Here is a 22,394-nt window from a genome sequence, read left to right on the forward strand (position 1 = left end):
CTAAAACCAAAAAAACTGAGTTCCTAGCAGGTGAAATTTCTTAAATAAAGATATAAGATTTAAATTGTGACCACCAAAAATTAATTAGTATCTTAATATGATGATAAGAGCACCTCATCATGAAATGAATCTCATAGATTAAAATTCTATCATATCAATAAATAAATAATATAAAAATAAGTTATTTTAAAACCACAACTTTTGTACTGTAACTTTTGTCACATTTTGATATAACTAGACTATCACATAGACTTATTATTTTTTCTTCACCACTTTCAATCTAGGTATAAAAAGTTGTGGCACAAAAAAGTTGCAAATTTTCTCTTTGATTTAATGCCATCAAGAATCCCTTGTTCCCCATCTCCTTCATTTTCGCTCCATTTTTTTTTTAATCATCTTGTCAAACAAAAAGCATTTTTGTTTGTGAAGTCAGAAACAATGCTGTTACCGATATTTTATTATCAAACATCTATTCAAATAAATTCCATCTTTCCTTCGTCTAATGATAGTAGATGAAGAGATTGGTAAGTTCTAACTCAAATAAAATAATACAACACAAGACTTTCATTTAGGAATATTTTATTAGTCATTCACTAGAGGTTCATATCTGGACATTTTAGTATATCCCACCAATCCAAACTATCATTGCCACAATTAATCGCATAGTTCTAAAATAAAACAAGAAAATGGTTAGGCCCAAATCTATGAATCGAAAATTGCCACCCCCATGCTACTTAACCAAGATCCCAATAAATCTTTAGCTAAGTTAAATGCTAATACAAATCTGAATGATCCAACTTCATCGCATGTTACTCTCCATATTGTATATCAGCTTGTCTGCCTTTGATTGAACCTGCAATTACACAATATTTGCACAATGAAACAGTGAAAATGAGAGCATGGTTGAACGGACTCCGGAGAAACACAACAATCATAATCAGAGATTCATTAATATTCTGCTCACCACTAAATATGTTTTATATAATTTTGAGAAAAGTAATTATTTTCTAAAAAGGATATTCATATTATCTTTGATCAATGAGATATTGCCTAAAAAACAAGCAGAAGAGGTAAAGGTACAGCAGTTATAACTTCCAATTTACATCAGGGTCTACATCAATATAAAACATTATAACACAACATAAATATTTTCTTTAAAAAAATTGTAATAGAAATAAAGAGAGGAATTCCAGCATTAGCACCTTCTTAGCAAGGAATATTACAACATCAACAGTGCCCTTTGCATATGTCGATCTACCACAAACATTATGTTGAAACTCGAAGGAAACTCTGCAGGAAAAAGAATTAAACCAAATCACTCAAAAGCATATAAGCTGAAACAGTAAAATACAAGCCAGAAAACAATAGAGATAAAACTGAGGATTTTATTGTTACGTTTGATCAGGTGATGTCAGATGATACATATGAAAAGCATGACCAGACAAATGCTCCTCTGGAACTCCCACCATCTCAAGTCGTCGCTGGGGATCCCGTATCATTTGTATCTGACAAAATGTTTTAAACAGAATTGAGAGGAGGATTAAACTCATAAAACATTTTGGATAAAGAATGTTTTTCCAAAAAGTAAGTTCAATCAGAAACAATCAGTCAGTCAGAAATAACACTCTATAATTGGACAGATTTTGTACCAAATTGGAAAATTAAGCTTTATAAACAGGATGTTCTAAATTTTATGAATAGAGAAGCTTAAGCCGACAAGCTAGCAAAAAATAATTTAGATATCTGCCACCAGGCTCTTCTATTGAAAAGAACAGTTTTCCTCTAAACTGGTTTCAAGGAATCTCCTCCAGCGTATGACAAAATAAAGAGATGATTATCCATGTATACTAAATAACATGACCCTTTAAGTCATTTAAATGAATCATATGATTATTAAATAGGTCATCTGACTAAGAAAACATGTGTGAATAGTCATTTGAATTGAAATGTAGTGGGTTGGAAACAAATTTGTCCCTAAGACCCTGGATAGGAGTGCTGTAAGATTTTATAGACGTCTTCTGATCAGCATAACAACAAAGACCATTCTCTCTCCTGTTCTACATGCATCATGTGTCAAACAAATACTGCCAAAACTAGCTAAATAGAATTTCTATCCAAAATGCCAGTGCGGTTTATAAAAGTGGAATGAACCTTAGGAGCTATAAAAGTGGAATTTGGCCACCTGGATTCAAGGCAGTCTAACTGAATTTTGGTACATTCCTCCAGATTTAAAATTTGTTTATTTCAGGTCAATAAAAAATTAACATGCATGAGCAGAACGCTTCCAAGAACCAAAACAAAATAGGCCAATATAAAACTTACTTATGCATATGCATGTTCTAGAACCACCTGTACAATTACTTATTAAAAAAAAAAGAACCAGCTGTCAGAAATTGATGCTGAATAAGAAACTTATCCTAGCACTAGCATAATCATCCACTAATTCATAATAATTATTTTGGAAAAGGAAAATTGATCCGATACTATATAAAAAGAATACTCTACAAATTCTTTTAACTTACTTGGTCCATATCAAAAGACACCCCAATTTCTGGAAGCAAGAAATAACAGCTTTAGCAGTTCCAGATGTGTCCACTTTGCTTGTTTGATGGGATTCCATCACCTAAAATTTGAAATTAATGCATCAGACACTACTGAGAATATGTCGCAGTAAAAGGATAGACAATGGGTAAGGAGAGCTAAATTGTGAGACTTCTTGGTACATGTAAAGATTGCAGTGATTAAGATACTGAGATAAGATTTATTACAAATAAATATCAGGCTAGTGATGCTGATACTGTATTTGAAACTGGATTCTTGTTATTGAAGTGAAGAAGTTTCTACTCTTTTTTTTTTTTAAATTAAAAAAAAGAATCAAAATTATCTTATTTTATGGACCTATATTGCAGTCATAAGCTGAACATTTTTTCTAATTGCTAGGCTTAAGGCCAAATTTAGATAACCAAAAGCATTGAAGACTACTCATTCATTACAATTATAATTAAGTTTTCAAATTATGTTTGCAAGCATATTTAATTGCAAAATATATAATCTGACACCTTTCTAGCCTATTTTTCCATTTGCTTCAACATTTGAAAAATCTGATTATCTCATGTTTTTATCAAGTGCAACGAAAAAAATAACTCACCAAAAATAAAATGAATACAAAATTACTGCCCAGGAGTAAGAAGATGATCAAGTTAAAAGAACCATTTAATGAGTGCTAAAAAATAGGTTAAAATCAGTGTGGCCGATACCGTACCGGTACCGGCCGTACCGGCCGGTACATACCGTACCGGCCAGTGCACCGGTACCGGTACACTTTTATATTGTACCGGAAAAAATACCGGCCGTACCGGCCAATTTCGGGCAATACCGGCCAGTACCGGGCGGTATAGAAAAAAGCTTTTTTTTTTTTTTTTAGTTTTGTAATTTTCGAATTTTTGTAAAGGTATAATGGTAACTTATTTACATTAACTTCTTAGTATTATTTATTTTCTTAGTATGCAATAAACAACTAAGCTTTTTATTTTTTATATTGTGTTTTTTTTTTCTTTTATTTGATACTAAAGTCTAAAATTATGAATAATTTGTTCTAAATTGAGGTAATATTTTATAATAAATTTTTATATTTACTATAATATAAGTGAAATATTATATGTTTATAAATATGGTTCTAGATATTTTGGTGTGTGTGTGTGTATATATATATATATAAAATAGCGGTAAACCCGAAACGGTATACCGGTATTGACCGGTATCCGAAATATATCGTACCGGTGACCAAACCGGTACAGTCTCCGGTACGGTATTGACTTCTTTGGTTAAAATAGCTACCTTTAGTCCCTCCTAGTTGTACATAAGATTTTTATGTTTGCGGAGTCTATGAGAGGCGATTGGTAAGTAGCCTTACCCTAAATTTTGGAGAGACTGATTCCCAAACTCAAACCAACAAATAAATCTCACGTCTAGTGATTTGGTAAAGGCTATTTTGAATTCATCAAATAAGGGGCAACTGCAGCACCATTATTGTTTTCTACTTATTTTTTATAAGGACTATAATTTTGTAGTTACTAGTATGGCTTAGTTGAGTTGAATATTATTTTGAATGATAGCTTGAAATAACCATTAACAAATAAGAAATCAAAATCAAGTAATTAAAACAACTTCAGCCTCCATCTTCACCCCCAAGAAAAATCCCAAGATTGAGAGAGAATGAAACCTGTAGGGAGTAACCTGAGAAGGCCCCAGGAAATTGCTCTGCCATAATTTCCATGGCTGCAAGAAATGCAACAACCTGACCAATCCAACAATCTATAAGAACAAGAACAGAAAATTCCCAAAGTGTTAAACTAGACCCAATTAAGTGTAGTGAACTCTGGTCACCTGTTTACCCATTTGTGGGGAAATTACTGCATAAACTTTAGAGTCTTCTACTGTCTTATATAACCAGTCCGTCTCCACCAGTAGTTCCCATCACAAAGGGTACTCCAACTTTACAATATAGCTCTGCATTATCTACACATCCACAACACAAAATTTAAAGAAACTAAACAAACTCGAAAGATACATAGAAGCATTAGAGTGTAAGTATCAATACAGTAAAGTTGTAGATGATATTAAATACTTTATTAATTAATTAAAAAAACAAGATTCCTAAAAATTACTAATGAAGACTCAAACGATCGATGAACTCAACTAAAGAACTACAAGAAACCCTGTCACTCAGTCAGTTAAGTCCACTGAAAAAGTATTTAATTAATTAATAAAGTATTTAATTAACCCTGTCACAAATGCCCACACAGTCAGTTAAGTCCACTGAAAAAGGCAGCCTTCCAAGTGTACATGATACGTTTCCCATGTACCAAAGGCATTCCTTAAGAATGCAAATGAAAGTGATTAGAATGATTTATAATCGCATTTATGTTTGTGTTGCTCTAGAGGAACATATCAAGATATGGTCATAAGTCTAATATGCCTTATTTTGTTGGAAATAAGGCTTTGATGTCATTTTTGTACTAGTGAACTTGCCTTCAAACTTATAAATTTGTTTCTAGATCAATATCACCATTAATTATATGATAGATGGTTTTCCAAGCTCCCTTGAGGCATGAACTCATATACTAGCAGCCTTTGATCATCTTCAATGCAGTAACCAATAAGCTTGACCATTCCAGGATGAACCAGATCACCAAGAAAATTTACTTCAGCCTATTACACAAGATGAGGAAAATAGATGAAATATAATAAGAAAAACATCAATAAATTTGGGCAACAAAAGTTACAAACCAGCCACTCTTTATGACCCTGAAGCCCATCATGGTTGAGAGTTTTTACAGCAACAGTAAGCCCTGTGCCAAGTTTCACCGGAGCAGTTCCATTTTCTTCAATCCACCCCTTGAACACAACCAAAACCTCCTTCACCCAGAAGACTTTCAGGTCTAAAATTTCTTGTTGCCAACTTAAAATCAATAAATGAGAATTTTTGCAGACGAGAAGCAACTTTAAGCTCTTCTTCAAGCTTGGAAGTGGATGAATTACTTTCTGCATTACTAGTGGTTGAGGATGGGACAATTGGAGCTGTAGGTTGGTCTCTGCTTGTATCATTGGTTGATTTACTTTCAACTGAACAGAGTTGCAAAACCAACATATAAGAATTTAAACTAACATAAATGAATAAGCCAGGCAGGTAGATATCACGCATTACAACACTTTGTAACAAAGAGCAAATCAGATTTAAGCAAACATAATAAATTAATATTAGTAGTGATTCTGGAAGAGAGTTTGAGAGTATGAGAGTATGAAGTTTCCAACAGAAAACCATAATAAACATAAGACAAATATATGAAATTAGGTGTAACATTATTAGATGTATCTGACATGAGAGGAGTGGCAAGGGAGAAAGAGAGAGCACTGGATAATAAAAAGAATCAAAACATTTATTCGACTTGATTATGAAATATTTGCTTGAAGTATGAGCCATGCCTGTATATGCCGTATAGTGTAATCATAGAAATATGTTCCTATCTAACATAGAAATCTTTGTCCCTCTTCTGTCTAGTTACCTTTTTTGAACCTTACGCCGTCTCGTATAATGAGGAGGAGGTCTTGCATGTCCTTCGTCAGATGCCTCAGGCCCAGCTTTGTGTCCATGTTTGTGCCCCCCTGTCCCACAAGGAGGTGCCTTTGATATGCGTTTCGGCCGACCTGCTGGCTCTGCAGGTAACCCAACAGCCTGTTCAGCCTGAACATGGGGTGGGTCGGTGCCCGAAGAAGGGCCAGTGGACATACTGTGGGAGGGTGGCTGTGTGTGCATGTCAGGAGGGGTTGGATCAAGACCCAGGTCAAAGGATGGAATGAGTGACAGCTCAGGAAATGGCCGTGGGGTGGGTGGACGGATCTCAGACCCAGGACATGGATGTGGGGTGGGTGAAGGGATGGTGGTAGGGCTAGGGGATGGATGTGGGATGGGTGAAGGGATGGTGGGGCTAGGGGATGGATGTGGGATGGGTGAAGGGATGGTGGTAGGGCTAGGATATGGTTGTGGGATGGGTGAAGGGATGGTGGGGCTAGGGGATGGATGTGGGGTGGATGGGTGGGGATCGAGGGTAGGGACAACTCTCGGGGTAGCAACAGGCGGACGAGAGCCACATCCGGCAGGAGCTCTGCTCGTGCTTGGCCTCTCAGAAGTGCTTGGGCTTGGGCTTTAAGTAGGCGCTACCGCAGGAGTAGCTACCTCCTCATTCGGGGCCTCAGGGATAGGAGGTTGTACGCGGCCAATCTCCTGCACTACCTTCAGCACATCAGTAATGTCCTTGTGGTCCTCTGTGCCCACTAGGTGACGCCTCAACAAACGGGCATATCCTTTAATCTGCACATGAAAAAAAGTAGCTAATAATGGTTAGGAAAGATGTAGCTAGCACATAGAGTAGACCAAAAATGCTAATTAAAAGTTCAAATGAACATAAATTTAAAAATAATAAAAATGGACATAAGAATGTATACCATAACTCTAATAGTGGTTAGGAAAGATGACCTTAGAGCATCTCAAAATAGTTTTTTAAATGAACAAAGTTCTCTATAAGGCATCTTAAGCAGACAACAGCTTTAAAAGAGAGGTTTGATGCTGAGAAGACATTAGACCACATATATCACATTTTCTAAACAGTGGTTTCATGCTAAGAAGTATGGTAAGATGTAGAACACATGGAAAAGTTACCATTATAATTAATCTAGCATCGAGGACATTGATGAACCTCCGAGTTACCCTTTTGTACCAATCGAAGTACTTGTGTTGTGGAGGCATATCACCGAGCACTACTTCACAACGCTGTTGAAGGCAATTACCCCACTCCGCAATATGTGCAGCATGTTTCCGCATCCAATCAACACCAACCTTCTCCCTCAAATCAATGCCATGAAGCACTGTATCGGTGTTAACATTACTGGAAATTTCTTGGATCATCCCGAATTGACGAACGACACGATCCGGTATATGTTTCTCTACTAGGTGGAAACATACAACCGGCATCGTTGCCGTTTACACGGCCCTCCCTGCAACACACCACGGTGGAAGGTCCTCGAATTCAGCTTCATACGGCTGCCACACCACCTACAACAGCCAAAAAATAAGTACGCAACACATTAGGCAACAATGTTTATATTTCAAACTTCACCAAACCTATATCTTGTTCCTAAACATGTTAAACAAGACATTTTCATACCTGGCCTGGCAACATTGAAACTATTTGCTCGCGACACCTGTCCAGGAAGATGTGGGCGGGCCTGTTTTTCTTGTTTGGGACCCACAACCACCTACAATCAAGAACAAAGGATCATTAACTTTGTAATATTTTCCCACTGAGAAAATCATATGATTAAAACTATAATGTAATCAATCTATGGATGGTCAAGTTAATGTAATGAAGTTGTATTCACAATTTGCATATAGACTCTCTATGGATGACCAAGTATTTATAACCTTAGCCCACTCACTATCTTTTCACCTAATCATTACAAACATAATTTGTTATGCTGCATTTAGAGTAACAGTTCTAATGAGATATTTAATCTAGCAAATTGAAGCTTGGTTAACTAAGCAGCTTTTATGTACTTATAAAATAAAAAAAAACTAAAAATTAAGAATTAATGTCTTATATATTAACCTAGTCATATAATTTAGGAAATTTGACACAAAATTAGAGTATATTAACCTAATGGTATATATTGAACCTCAGTTTAAAATTGTTTAATATTGGCTTAAATAATTCCTAGAAGCTTGTAAAATAAATAAATAAATAAATTGAAGATACATAACGTGTATGAGGTAGAGACTTACTTTAGGGACAATGGACCACGCATTGGGGGACCATAAGCACCCACTGGTGGGCCATGTTTAACTGTCGGGCACAAATATGGGAACCTAGCCCATGCCCAATACTGGACCAACAGTAAGCACCCATCAATCTGATTAACTTTCTTGTCGCTTGCCCTGCACAACTCTCAGTACAACCATGCAAGGCAAGCACTTCCCCAACTGTACCTTCGTGGGTTGCGAAGGTCTTCCAACTGCTACACCCACATTAGATGCACCCTATCGCCGGATTTGTCCATGAAGATTGTGTCCCCTAGTAGCGCTAGGATGTAGCATCGTGCGTACTTATGCAGCTGATCCTCTATGGCATTAGGCAGCAATGGATTGGCAACAGCTTCCAAAAGCTGTTGGATGAGAATCCTCTGGCCATGAAGTTTCTTTCTCTGATCATTTACAGGTCGGAAGCCAAGAAATTCGTCGCACACATTCTCCCGTTCTTTCTACGTGCTCCCTGTTATGGCCTCGCCGTCAACAAGAAGCCCGAGAAGAACCTCCACATCTTGCAATGTGATGATGACCTCACCATTTGGCATGTGAAAGGTGTGAGTCTCCTGCCACCATCGCTCCACTAAGGCTGTTATCAAGCCGTGGTCAATCTCTCTATCCAGGGTCCTGAGGAGTCCCTTCAAACCAAGTGCCTTAATGATGTCAACGACTCGGTCGTCCATCATTGTCTCTCGATCAGAGAACTCTTCACTACGGGCATGGCATTTAAGGGACCCTGGGTCCTGCACAGAACAAAACCATGTTTTAATATATGACAGCAAGTGCATGTATATTGTTGAATTAAATGTGTGTACATAGGTTAAATCTTTAATGTTGTGTTTTACCTGCCCATTCCAAATAGCTTCTAACTGATGGTTGGCCTGCAATGTCAACACCAACTGGTCAATGGGGCTAGGCTGCGCATGATCAATCTGTATAGCATTTGCAGCAGCCATACTGCACAAGAATGATAAGTAATTAGCACGTAATAAACATTATTGAAAACAAAAACAATTTTCACGTATATTGGGGTCCAATTTTCAGCTGGTTTTTTTTTTTTTTTTACAATTTACCATAGTGAAAACAGTTTTAACCGGTTTTAACGTTGTTATCTGGTCCGGTTCAATGACATGCCAAACACCCTTCTTTGAAACCATATTTGTCTTTGTGTGTGTGAGAGTTTATTGCTTTAGAGTGAATCAAATGGTCTAACTGTTCAAGTTAACTCATATACACGTGTGAGCTTGGGTGTGCTTTTTTATTTTTTTTATTGAATACAATTGTGCAGCCTGACTCAATGCATATATATGTGTGTGTGTGTGTGTTTGAATTGGTTTGTTGCTTTAATGAATCCAATGGTTCAAGATATCTTTTGTTGAAGGTATTGCTTTGCATTGGTTTGTTGAATTGGTAAATCAATTATGCATGTCTGTTATTATTCTATGTGAAACCACTTGCATTCACCATCTACAAAAGATGAACTTAAGATAGTTGTGGGTTAAAACTATCTTTTTTATATAATTTAATTAGTATTCTTATACAAATATACAAATTTACTTTTGAATTTTATTTGTTTACTGCATTAATGAGTCAATTTGTGTTCTATCTCTATTGTCTGGTTGTCTATGTATTTGTGTCTCTACTTTGGGGAGGTTAACTGAAATTAAAAGTTAAATTGGTTTTTTCTAATGGTAAAATTGATGATTTTTGTGATTGGAGGTTCCTAAAGCTGTGTGATTCATTGACCTTAATGGCAACTGAGGGATAATAGCTGAAAGGGAATTCAGTGATTAAGACTACAAATCCAACCATATGAGTAGAGACTGCTAAAATCTCACATTGATATCTGATACAATTTGCATGTTCAAACCTGTTTTAAAGTAAGATCTAATCCAATCAATAGGAAAATTTATTTCTCTTTCTATTTGTTACTATTGTTAACTTATTACAGACTTGGATACCTCAGACTAATTTGGATTCAATGAGTGGCAAAGTTTCATGGCGTCTTAGTTTCCTCTTGTTAAATTTTCTCAAACACGGCAATCTCAGCACAATCAAATCAATCAGAGTACCATGGAAAATTAACAAATAGAAAATTCCTCATGTTAAATTAACAAATAACAAAAATATTCTCGCATTTTCTTGGGAACCAAACAGAGTACCACACGAAACCACAAACCCACATGAAAAAATCACACAATAAGAAAATCATACCTGAGAGAACTGAGTGAGAGTGGAGAGGGTGCTTGAGAGTGAAGACTGAGTGAGTGAGAGTGGAGAGGGCGAGTGAGAGAGGCGTAAGAGTGAGAGAGGCGCGAGCGTGAGAGGGTGTGTGAGGGTGGAGAGGCGCGAGCGTGAGAAGGTGGAGAGGGTGTGAGAGAGGCATGAGAGGGAGAGTGACAGAGAGTAGAGAGAGGCGTGAGAGGAAGAGGTACAGAGAGTGGAGAGAGGCGTGAGAGGGTGAGTGACAGAGTGGAGAGAGAGGTCTGTGCAAGATGCGTTATTTTTTGAAAAAACCCTATTAGAAATCGAGTCTCAAAGACTCGGTTTCCAGTGGCTTCCACAGATCAACTAGCTTCCATGTGTTGAACACATCACATACAAATCGAGTATTTAAAGGTCGATATATAAATCGACTCTCTAAGGCTCGATTTTTAGGTGGCCGCCATGTGGAAAAGCGCCACATCAGATCTGATCAGACAATAGAAATTGAGTCTCTGAGACTCGATTTATAGGTTCAAAATTGACTCTCTAAGAGTCGAGATGTTAGTATTATATAAACTTTCGAAACAGTAACTACTAACTATATTGTTGAGTAATTATGGCTAATTGTCCATTTTCGCCTTAATAAAGTAACTTCTCTTTTTTCAAACCTTTTCTCCCAAACTATCACTGAACTTGACTGAATGGGCCTCTGATGAAGTTTTAATTCTCCTCCTCTCTGATGAAGAGAATGGACCTAAGTGGACCAAACTACACTAAACAAACCAAATAGAGCAAAATGTTACGCTAATATGCTCACCAGCAGCCACTATATATGCACTTTTAAATAATATATATATGTATATATATATATATTCTCAAACTTTTTTTAACATATATTCTTTCAGAAAGCAAATCTCCACTATCTTTTGGCTGTGTGCTATTTTTCACAATTATTAGATCTATTGTGATTGAAATAAAAATATTTTTACTATGTACTAATTGCTACTAAAAACTCTAACAAAAAATAATTAAAAAATAATTGCTACTAAAAATCACTATTAAATTATTAATATTACTTTCACCATATTCTGATCATAACGTATACATCAGCAATATTTCATAAAATTTTATCACTGAAAGGGAACTTAAGAAACCGCGCTTAAATACACTGAGAGAAAACTTAAGAAACAACACCTAAATACTTTGTCTAAATATTTGTGGTTCTCGTTCTCGTTCTCCTTCTCCTTCTCCTTCTCATTCTCATTAGTTCTAGATTTGTGCTTTTGTAATAAAGGAACTCATATTGGCCACAAATAATAAATAATATGCAAGATATGCGCAGGTTAGAAAAAGTCCTTATTACATATTCTCGCCACATATGCACTCTTTCAACGCCCAATCTCAATTCCATGATTAACACTTACTTTCAACAAAATTGCATTAACCATGCACGTAAACTGTTTGATCAAAACCCCTCGTCCCGAAACGTCGTCTCTTGGAACACAATGATCAATGGTTATGTTAAGAACCACCAAATGCAACATGCCCACGACTTGTTCGATGAAATGCCCATGAAAGACGTGGTTTCATGGAACACCATGCTATCAGGTTTTCACAAGACTAAAAATCCAGAAGCAGTGTATTTATGCCTTGTACAAATGAGAAGGGTTGGTTTTAGACCCAATGAGTATACTGTATCTATAGTGATTAGTGCATTTTTGGACTCAGTGTTCAATGTCTTAGTCTCACAAATCCATGCTCATGCCATCTGTTTGGCTCTTAATATGAGTGTTTTTGTTGGGTCAGCATTGATGACAGGATACGCGAACGTGGGGAATCAGGTGGGTTTTGGGAGAGTGTTTGAGGATATTTTGGTTAAAGATGTCACATCGTGGAATGCGTTGGTTTCCGGTTATATGGAATTGGGTTGCATGGTTGAGGCTCAGCGAGTCTTTGATGCGATGCCTGAGAGGAATATAGTCTCTTGGACTAGTTTGGTAAATGGGTATATTTGCAATAAGAGGATAAATGAAGCTCGGTCTGTTTTTAATAAAATGAGTGAAAGGAATGTGTTTTCATGGACTGTAATGATTAGTGGCTATGTGCAAAATCAGAAATTTATGGATGCATTAAAAATTTTTATCTGGATGTTGAAATCAGGGTGTCAGCCTAATCATTTTACTTTTTCAAGTGTGTTAGATGCATGTGCTGGGTGTTCTTCCCTTATCATGGGACAGCAAGTTCATTCTAGCATTTTAAAGTCTGGAGTACCAGGTGATGACATCTTGTCAACCTCAGTGGTTGATATGTATGCAAAATGCGGGGACATTGAAGCGGCATTTAGCTTTTTTGAGTCCATGCCAAATAAGAATTTGGTGTCATGGAATTCAATAATAGGAGGTTTTGCTAGGCATGGATTAGCAATAAGAGCATTGGAGGAGTTTGAAAGAATGATAAAGTTTGGTGTTAGGCCTGATGAAATTACATTCATCAACGTGTTATCAGCATGTGGGCATGGAGGGTTGATTGAAGAAGGTGAAAAGTACTTCAACTCCATGGTTGAGTACACAATAAAAGCAGGAGTGGAGCATTATGCTTGCATGGTAGATCTCTATGGGAGAGCAGGTAAGCTCGAGAAAGCAGAGAAATTTATCAAAGAAATGCCTTTTGAGCCTGATGTTGTCGTATGGGGTGCATTGCTTGGTGCATGTGGGTTGCATTCAAGCTTGGAACTTGGTCAGGTTGCTGCAGACAGGATTTGCAAATTGGAAAACGGTCATCCTGCAGTGTACTCAATACTTTCAAAGATTCAAGGTGAAAAGGAAGAATGGAGCAGTGTATTTGAGTTCAGGGAAATGATGGAAGAGAGGCATATTAAAAAGCAGAAGGCAAGTAGTTGGGTTGAGTCTCCTTTTGGTGACAGATAACAAAATGACAGAAATGCTTCTAGTAAAGTCATCTTTGCTACCAAATTATTCAACCAAAGATCTTTCCACACAACAAAATCTTTTAATGAAGTCTTCTACAACGAGAAATGAATTTTCAACATGCATCACAAGGGATAAGAATTTTTCTTCATGAAGTTGCTCAACAAGATACCAAGTGCAAAGATGGTTGATGTCTCAGTTACATCTACTGCAGCAGAAACCCTATGATCTGATGAAAGATTAAAATAAATTAGGATAGAGTCAACAGACGGAGCATAAAATAGAACACAAAATGTGGGATAGAGGATTTGTATTCCCCAAAACGATGAATAGTGCAAGTCTTTGGCAAAGTTTGGGTACATATCTCTAATGAAAGTGAAATGATGAGCTTGGATCAACTTATTATTGACTAAACTCTACATGGCAGAAAAGATATTACACAGTAACATTCAAGTGGTTGGACTATAATTCTTTGTTATTAATTGTAAAGTGACATTGCTGCATGCGTGGTGGCCATGGGCTGGCTGCTTGCTGTATGCTTGGGCTGTTATCAGCGGAATGCAGCAATGGCTTGCAGCATGCGTGAGTAACCATGGAGTGTTGCCAGTGGCAAGCACGCATGGCTTGCTGCACGCGTGGGTGGCCGTGGCTTAGTACCAGCAGGCTATGCTGCAGATCAAGAACTCACCAACAAAGATGCCATAGTTAAAGAAGCATGTGAGAAGATTAAGGCCACTAAAGAAAGAATGAACTGGATCTACTACTTCAAGTACCGAGGGGAGGAGTTTGCAGTAGGGGACATGGTGTATTTCAAGTTGCAGCATTATATACAACTCTCAGTGGCAGTTAGAAGCATCATCATGTCATCTGCTAGATATGTTGGTACATTCAAGATTTTGCAGAGGGTTGGGCCAATGGCTTATAAGTAGGATTTGCCTGTTGATGCACACATTCTTCCCATATTCCATGTCTAAGCTTCTTAAATAAAATTGGGAAACATTATCAGTTCCAACAACCTTTACCAGCCGTAGGTGCGGATGAAGGAACATTAATGCCCTTGCCTATGGTTGATTGGTTGTTCTCGACCACAGAACTTGTAGTAGGAAACAAGAAGTCTTGATTCTCTGGCAAGGGTCATCCCCTGCTGATGCTACCTGGGAAGAACAAGTCCTCATTAACAACAATTCTTGATTTTCTCCTTGAGGACAAGTTTAGCTCTCCCAAGGGGAGGGGAGATATAACGGTTCAAGTGGCAGGATATTTGGGTTACGTTATTATTTATTTTAATAATGGTTAGCTAGTTTAGAGATAAGCTCCTTAGTTTTAGTTAGTTGAATAATGGTTAGCTAGTTTAGAGATAAGCTCCTTAGTTTTAGTTAGTTGAATCGGTAGTGGTTTGTTAGTTATGTAACTTATGTTCCTACTTTGTAAGAGTTTAACTACTCCAAAAATAAATGAGATCATTGCATTCTGTTATACACGAGTATTTTGGAGGATGTGGCTCCCTTGATGTAGCCATAAATTTCCTTGTTTCTGTTTTTCTGCAGAAAGAGTTCACCATAGGGAATGATAAAGGTCCTGGGACAAAGTTACTATTTACCAATTAAATAAGCTAAAATCATGTGTTTTGTTCTTCTCATAATTTTCAGGTTCGAAAGAAGCTTGTGAGAAATTTCCTTATTGTTCTTATTGTATGCAAGGATAATGTCTCACCCATGTTGCCCAATAACAAATCTCTTCACCTGGAATTGGAAGAGTCATTCCTAAGAATAATCTCTACACAGCCTAGGAGCTGTTGCAGCAGTGCCTCAGCTTCTCAACCCAAAATGTTGAAGATTGCCCACATTTTTTCACAGCATTAAACACTTGGTTCAGCTGTGAAGCTTGACCTCTGCAAGCAGGCAACCTCTGTTAGAAAGTAGTACCGGTGTTAATGTTGTGGTTAAAGAATGTTGTTTCACTTCACCATTTTGCTTCTGTCATTGCTGAGGTTTATCCTTTTTCTATCAAATATTGTGTATACTAAATAGCATTTAGAGAGAACTTTGTGTGTTGTGCATATAAAACTGGATCTTTCCCACCTCTGCAACAGAAGCAAGTCTGAATGCTTTTGAAATCCTTCCTGACATCATCCTATCTGGCCATATTTAGTGCTTATCTAATTATCTGAAAATAAGTTCCACTAGGAGAAGGCTATTGCTAACTGTATCCTGGCTGCTTAGAATGCAATCTGACGCATTTCATTCCAACTTCCCATTTGGAAATTTGGAAGCCTGTCAGATACCTCTAGAAATGGCTTTTGAACGTGGTTAATTTTTACTATTGCATTTGCAGTCTGATTACAATTACAAATGCAGTTCTTATTTGGAGTTAAATTTTGGCAAAACCATTCTCTTGTCAGTGAGGGACTTTTTAATTTCCATTGATTAAATATGACGAGTAATAATCATCTTCATACAATGAAATGGGTTTTACATATGGAGAAATTATTTTGTGTAAACAGTTAAATTAGAATGATGACAATATAGCCATCAAGAAAAAAACCAACAAAATAAGTACGAACACAAATTATTCATGACCTGTTAAAGGGGATCTACATTTCTTTCCATTACTCAAAACTACTCTGCTATCAACACCTTAGAAAACAAAAGAACTTCACAGATAAGGCCACGCCAGACAACACTAGCTACATAAGGATCTCAACACACTAACGTTCCCTACAAAATCAAGTGAGAGATGCTGAAAGATTTTCTGAATTTATGGTTGTACATTTGAAATAAATGAACCTTTTATATTAGATGCAAGGCTTAGCCCCAGCAGAAACCAAGAAAAGCTTGAACTCATACATTCCTTTACTTGATTGCAAAAGCCATAAGCCCCTCCATATTGTCAACTGGAACACGTCAGAAGTACCACTAAGTTGCCTTAATTTGTTTCATAGGGGTGTTGAATGGACGGCATTTGGCTAGAAGGGAAAACAGGGAAAATGTGGATTACAGTGGTCGCCTTCTAAAGTTTCTGGTGGTGCCTTGGTATGTTCGAACCAGCAAGCCCACTCCAATTCCAATTCCAAGACAAACACTAAGGCCAATCCCGACACCCACTCTTACACCAGCATTGAACCATGTAAGCTCTCCATCTTCACCTTCAAAATATGTTGACCCAAAGCATGGGTTATTGTAGTATTCATTTTCTGGTTTGTGCTTCAGGAATTCTGACATCTGCAAAGTTTAAATAAAATCAGGATGCTAGGTTATGGGAAGCAAAATTTAGTAGCAAAGTAAAATATGTGTAAACATAAAAACATAGTGAAGAAATATTTGTTAATAACCCAAAAAAATTATAAAGCATATGAGTCATGGGAAGTATTAGCAACATACCAACTACGAAAATCATATGGATGAAAATTAATTAAATCCTAGCTAGTTGCTACAATAACAATATCAATTATGACCACATTTGGACTATTGCACCCACTAGAACTTAATGTGCGATGCTGTTGACTCCAACCAATCAAGATAATTACAGAAATTGCATACTGGTCATCAGTGTGAAGATTAAGTTCCTATAGGGATTAAAGCACTTTTTGCCTTCTTGAGAGTATTTAAGTATCATAAAGTAATTCAAAGAATGTCAAGAGGCAACAATATCTAAATAAGGGCATCTATTTGTAGATCAGCTGATATACTAATGAAATTCACAAATGAAAAGATGCTTTAGTAGATAGAGGAAGAACATCCATATCCATATAGATACGTTCTGTAATTATGTGGACACAATATAGAATGAACCAAAAGGTAAGTTCACCAGAGAGCTCCTACGACTCCATAGAACTTTGGGTTTAGCAGCATTTGACTCCTCAACAAAGTAGGTGATCTCTTTATTAGTTTATGGCCACGTTTTAGCACTAGTGGAACTAAGGCAACAAAAGAGAAAATTATATATCTACACCATAAGCAAACTATAATACTTTACAGTGACTAAGTTCAAGGTGGTATGTAGTAATAAAAAGAATTTTTCTACTCTTTACAAGGCCAAGGTAATGTTGAGAACACCTCTTTACTAAATCAGAATGGGTGCATAAGTGTACATACGGGTTCCATGATTATTTCTTATTCATAAATGTATACAATACGTAGAAAACCATGAAACTGAAAAAATAGGATAAAAAATATTTTTATTATACGTCTCTTCCAAATTCTAATTAGTCACTAAAATAATGTCATACGAAATAAAAAGGGTAGTATTGTATTAGTTCTTAGCTTCAAAACATTTGCCAGCACCTATCCTTCTGACCATTTAGGATAAGATTGTCTATGCCTTACAGGCATCCAATATTCTATGCAACAATCAAATAGAGTGAATATTTATGCAGCAAGCATAGGCGAGTTTAATGCAACACACACACAAAATATGAACAGAACATCTAAAAGTCAGAAAAACAAATCCAATCTAAAATTTAAAGATTTAGATTAGCAAAGCAGTACATGCAAATTAGGCCTGTGAGGAACATCTTTCTGGCTTTCAGTCGCCTCATATTCAGGTATCGAATCCAACATGCCCTTCCTCATTTGCCTTCTCCGATGACTGAGCTGCAAAGTCTTTGTTAAGATAATTGGAGTGCTCAAAAAGGACCCTGCAATGTAGACCTCAATTGTAGGTGAAGCCAAGTCTGGCCCCAGCATTGGCTTCCCCTTAAAGAAGCCAGTTTCCACGGTAGTATCTGATGCACAATCAATGCTCCATCCCTGGCCTTGATTATTTGATTTTCCAACAAAACCATTGCTATTACACAATTCTAAAACCCCTGATAACACAAGAACATCCTTATCAAAGACCTCAAACTTCACACTTCCTGTCATCCTGATACAATCAGTGCTCACAAATGTAGCTTCTTCAGACTTCTTATTTAATCGATCCCTTCTAAGAAGGGTTGACAACCCGTCAGAATATATGCCAGCTCGAACACCATTGACTTCAAGAAGCGTATCACGATCAAGCGGAATATGGTTCAGTGTGAGGTACTCAGGAGAGGAATCATCAATCTTGCACTTGCTAACTCTAACATAAAAAACCCTCAAATCAAGCCAAGGTAATGATACCTTGATGCAGGGTTGATAAGAAGAGTTCCTCATAACCATGTCCCTATTGTAAGCTGGCTAATTCAATTAGATGACTTGTAAGAATTCTCCATTGCCGGAAGAGTTTAATCTTCAGTAAAAATTTTCCACTTTAATTGAGTTGATGAGTTGTGATAATTCAAACAAATGCAATTCAGGCAAGGAAAGAATACCTGCAGCCATATGAATGAAGTCAGACCATTGATATTTACATGGCATAATTAGGACACAGCAAAACCATAAACCCAGCTGATCAGTGTGCCCAAGAGAAAGGATTGGGGGTGTCAATCTATAATAAAAGAGATTAAGCCCTACTTCTCCAAAGAACCAAACTGAACAGAGGAATCTACATGAACAAAATAAATAGAAAAAACTTTTTATTTTATAATGGCAGAAATTCAGTTCCAAGAGACAGAACACCTCATAGAATAAATAAATAAGAAGGAATGAGGAGCTGTCTAAACTCTGAACTCAACTGGATATGAATCTTACCAAGATAGACAGCATTAACATTTTGCTCATGTAGGTGATAAATTACTAATTGTTCTAAACGTTTTAGTTGTTAGAAAAAAGGATTTTGATACCATGATAAATTATGAATTGTCCCAAAATTTTAAGCAGTGAAGAAATAGTGAATTTCATCAACTATCATTCTAACTGTAGGAATTGCGTACAGAAACAAAGGACAAATAAATAAGTAGAGGAAAGGCCAAAGCGACTAACAAACCAGAAACAGAAAGGAAAGATAAAGAAGGGTTAAGAAGATGAAAAATCCCAGAGAAAAGTCCAAATAAAGTATATAGCTTAAGCCCAACAAATGTTCATCGCAAAATTAAAAGCTGAAGAAAATAGTCTTTACCAGACAGGGAACAATTTAAATGATAAGTTACATGTAAATAAAAACCACTTAGTTTACCTTCAAAGAAACGAAGAATCGCCACCAACCAGAGCAATATGGTTTTTAAACACTAGAGAAAGAATTAGTATATGAATATCTCCTTTTATATGGTATTTCTGAAATTGCAATTCCGAGAAGATGAAAACAGACAAAGAATAGAATACAACCATCTGATTAGAGAGTAACAAAACTTTAGCACAAAAAATAAAGTAACGGAACAAAAACCACAGATTTCAATGAAATTGTCACCTGGCTGGCTGGCTGTAAACGACAAATAACTCACGTCATGTATACTACTATGCAGAAAAAAACATAACACACACTCTCTCTCTCTCTCAAAAATTACCATGGAATAATGCAAAACCAAAACCGTATATTCAACAACCAAAAAAAAAAAAAAATCCCACCTCAAATAATATATTCCACTTGACAGTTACAAGCTCTCTTTGCAGCCTCTAGATTGAATAAAGAAGAATAATCGAATATGAGCCTCTACTCTAGTCTGAGAATTGACCCTCCAAATCCAATACTACAAAAACAGAGCTTTCGATCTTCTATAGAAGAATCGTGGCCATGCAAAGTACAACTTGTCAAATCGCAAACAATAAACGACAAAAGTCCCTGTATTTGACAAACAAAATTGGGATGTCTTTGTATTCAAATTCAAAAACTGAGAACAACCCAAGTCCTCAATTTTCACGAACAATAACAGGTTATCTTGTACTCAATTCGTTTTATTATTATTTTTTAATTTCTTTTTGTTGGATTAGCAAGTATTACTGGTCCATATATTATAATCGTAGACTAGGGTCACTCAGTATTTGATATTCTTCAGATCTTATCCAATAAAGGAACACGCAGGTTCACAAGGTCGGCATATTGAAAATTTGAAAGGGATGGGCAAGCGTTATACTATTACACAGTAAAGATTTATTATGAATTTATGAGATAATAGCCCCTCTCTCTCTCTCCAGATTAACGAGGTTAATATATATGGTGCAAGGCTGCAAGCAACTTGTGACACAACAACTTCATAACTTGTTATCCATAAACAAATAAATAAATAAACCCTTCATAACTTCTTTTTTTTGTTTTTAATTATAAATCATTACTTGTTTCATTACTCTGTTAAATTGTGATTGGTATAACTTTATTTTGATATAACCTCAAGATTAACATCATTGCTTTTAATATAATCTCACTACTAACATCACCTCAATAATTTTGGAAAAAATATTCTGAATTTTTTTGTCACTATGTCTACTAAAAAAAGGCATTGACAATATTAAGCTTAATTGTGTACTCGTTAGTTGTTACATGAGATGCGATGATTTTTTTTTTTTTTTTTTATAATTCGATAGCTGAGGGTGGGGGATTGAACCCTGAACATCTCTATTGGATTGAGCTACAAAGTGCTTGAGTCTTGATACCTGGGATGATATTTTTAGGATTTCAGACAATTGAAAGCAATAATCCTTTAACCAAACTAAAAGTTTGGTCACCTTCAAACTTCGAAGGTTCTTTCTTAAAACCTATCCAACCTTTAGCCACTCGGACTTGGCCAAGAATTATTTTAAGGTATCAGAAGAAACCGAGAAAGTATTTATGCATATTGTGATTACAGCTCTACAATGTTACGAAAGTTTTGTACCAACTTATGGAGGCTAAATTCACTATGACTTCATGAGCACAATTTAGATTTCATTGAATTTTCAATTAGGATATACGCACCACCTAATCATTTGATATCTAGTATTGTATGCACGTGCCTAGACTTTGAATGGTTTAAACGCATAAAGAGTAAAGAAGTACTGAAGCAATCATAAATTTATCTTAGCTTTATGTTTTCCTGCAAGGTATAAAATTCGATAAAGCTGATAATGCTCTCTGTTTTAGTATGATAATGCCAATGAATCATGATATGGACATTCCACTCATTTCTCTCTTTAAAGCTGGACGTCTTAATGACCTGTGATCAATTTCATGAAATAAACATTCAAGAAAAAAGTGCAATAGAGGAAAGAAAAGAAATTGTTCTCATTTTGTTGACCGTGGGTTAATGCGACTATAAAATCATTCATGTTGTATGAGTCTTAGCTTGGTATGTTGTATGAGTCTTCATAAATTAAAAGTATCTCATCCATTTAAGAGCATTCTCATCAAAGAATGCAAAAATGCTAAATCTCAAATTTTAGCATCTGAAACCCAAAAAACCCACTCCTTCAAAACTTACATATGCTAAAAAATTTGCAATCTTGCTACAGTGCGCTCTCAATGAGAGCGCACTATAGCAAGATGTTATAATATATTATTAATTTATTTATTCTCTCTCCAACTCTATGTCTCTCCGTCTCCCACATCTCTCTCTGCACTCTGGTTCTCTCTGTAGTCCTCACTCCCTCTCTCTTTCTCATTCAAAACTTACCACCGAAGTTGGGTTGGCGTGAGATCAGCGTGGAGGAGGTCGACATGGAGATGGGTTTGGCGATTGAGATCGTACGTTTGGTTCGGGTGGCGTGATGGCATTTGAGATCGGCATGATGGCTTTTGAGATCGTACATTTGGTTTGGGTTTGATTCTTGCCGTGGCTGTGGCTGTAGTGTTTGGCCGTGGGTGAGGTTTTGGTTATGGTTTTTGGCCATGGATGGTGATGGGTCATGGGTTTAATTGGGTTAAGTTAGGTATGGGTGGTGGTGGGTTTTGGTTGGGGTTGAGATCAGGGTGGGTGGGTGGTGGGTTTTGTGGTGGCTGTTGGTATTGGGGTGAGGCTAGGCTGCGGTGGTGGCTGGCAATGGCTAGCCGTGGTTGTGGGTTGTGCCGCGGGTTGAGACCATGTGGTGGGTGGTTTCTTTTTCTTTTTTCTTTTTTTATGTTGTTGTTTGTGA

General features: G+C 36.6%; 4 protein-coding genes and 2 pseudogenes across 6 annotated transcripts; 1 reads left to right on the forward strand and 5 right to left on the reverse strand.

Annotated features, from left to right (window-relative positions):
* Positions 1 to 799: 799 nt before the first annotated feature.
* On the reverse strand, positions 800 to 4,861 carry LOC142612124 (4-hydroxy-tetrahydrodipicolinate reductase 1, chloroplastic-like; annotated as a pseudogene).
* Positions 4,862 to 5,039: 178 nt separating this feature from the next.
* On the reverse strand, positions 5,040 to 6,196 carry LOC142611773 (serine/threonine-protein kinase PBL34-like). Its single transcript, XM_075783905.1, has 3 exons — positions 6,066 to 6,196; positions 5,290 to 5,625; positions 5,040 to 5,211 (listed from the first exon to the last, which is right to left on the reverse strand). Exons 2-3 carry the CDS (start codon positions 5,605 to 5,607, stop codon positions 5,071 to 5,073), a joined length of 459 nt encoding a protein of 152 aa, XP_075640020.1. The 5' UTR covers positions 5,608 to 5,625; positions 6,066 to 6,196; the 3' UTR covers positions 5,040 to 5,070.
* Positions 6,062 to 7,306, reverse strand: LOC142611772 (uncharacterized; annotated as a pseudogene).
* A 234-nt stretch (positions 7,307 to 7,540) lies between these two features.
* LOC142612125 (serine/threonine-protein phosphatase 7 long form homolog) lies at positions 7,541 to 9,516 on the reverse strand. Its single transcript, XM_075784246.1, has 7 exons — positions 9,494 to 9,516; positions 9,205 to 9,316; positions 8,866 to 9,102; positions 8,582 to 8,757; positions 8,339 to 8,491; positions 7,725 to 7,815; positions 7,541 to 7,612 (listed from the first exon to the last, which is right to left on the reverse strand). Exons 1-7 carry the CDS (start codon positions 9,514 to 9,516, stop codon positions 7,541 to 7,543), a joined length of 864 nt encoding a protein of 287 aa, XP_075640361.1.
* A 2,373-nt stretch (positions 9,517 to 11,889) lies between these two features.
* On the forward strand, positions 11,890 to 14,980 carry LOC142613969 (pentatricopeptide repeat-containing protein At2g03880, mitochondrial-like). Its single transcript, XM_075786494.1, has one exon. It carries the CDS (start codon positions 11,890 to 11,892, stop codon positions 13,489 to 13,491), a length of 1,602 nt encoding a protein of 533 aa, XP_075642609.1. The 3' UTR covers positions 13,492 to 14,980.
* A 993-nt stretch (positions 14,981 to 15,973) lies between these two features.
* On the reverse strand, positions 15,974 to 20,271 carry LOC142611672 (uncharacterized protein At1g01500-like). 3 transcript variants are annotated; one of them, XM_075783772.1, is made up of 4 exons: positions 19,917 to 20,271; positions 19,528 to 19,625; positions 17,979 to 18,784; positions 15,974 to 16,712 (listed from the first exon to the last, which is right to left on the reverse strand). In XM_075783772.1, the coding sequence occupies exons 3-4, from the start codon at positions 18,630 to 18,632 to the stop codon at positions 16,485 to 16,487; spliced, it is 882 nt and encodes a 293-aa protein (XP_075639887.1). In that variant the 5' UTR covers positions 18,633 to 18,784; positions 19,528 to 19,625; positions 19,917 to 20,271; the 3' UTR covers positions 15,974 to 16,484. The 3 variants fall into 3 exon arrangements, with proteins under 3 accessions (XP_075639887.1, XP_075639888.1, XP_075639886.1); XM_075783773.1 differs by lacking the exon at positions 19,528 to 19,625; XM_075783771.1 differs by lacking the exon at positions 19,917 to 20,271 and having other exon boundaries at positions 19,528 to 19,897.
* Between the last annotated feature and the right edge of the window lie 2,123 nt (positions 20,272 to 22,394).

The sequence above is a fragment of the Castanea sativa genome, chromosome 10, assembly GCF_040712315.1.
Source record: "Castanea sativa cultivar Marrone di Chiusa Pesio chromosome 10, ASM4071231v1".
Taxonomy (NCBI): Eukaryota; Viridiplantae; Streptophyta; class Magnoliopsida; order Fagales; family Fagaceae; genus Castanea; species Castanea sativa.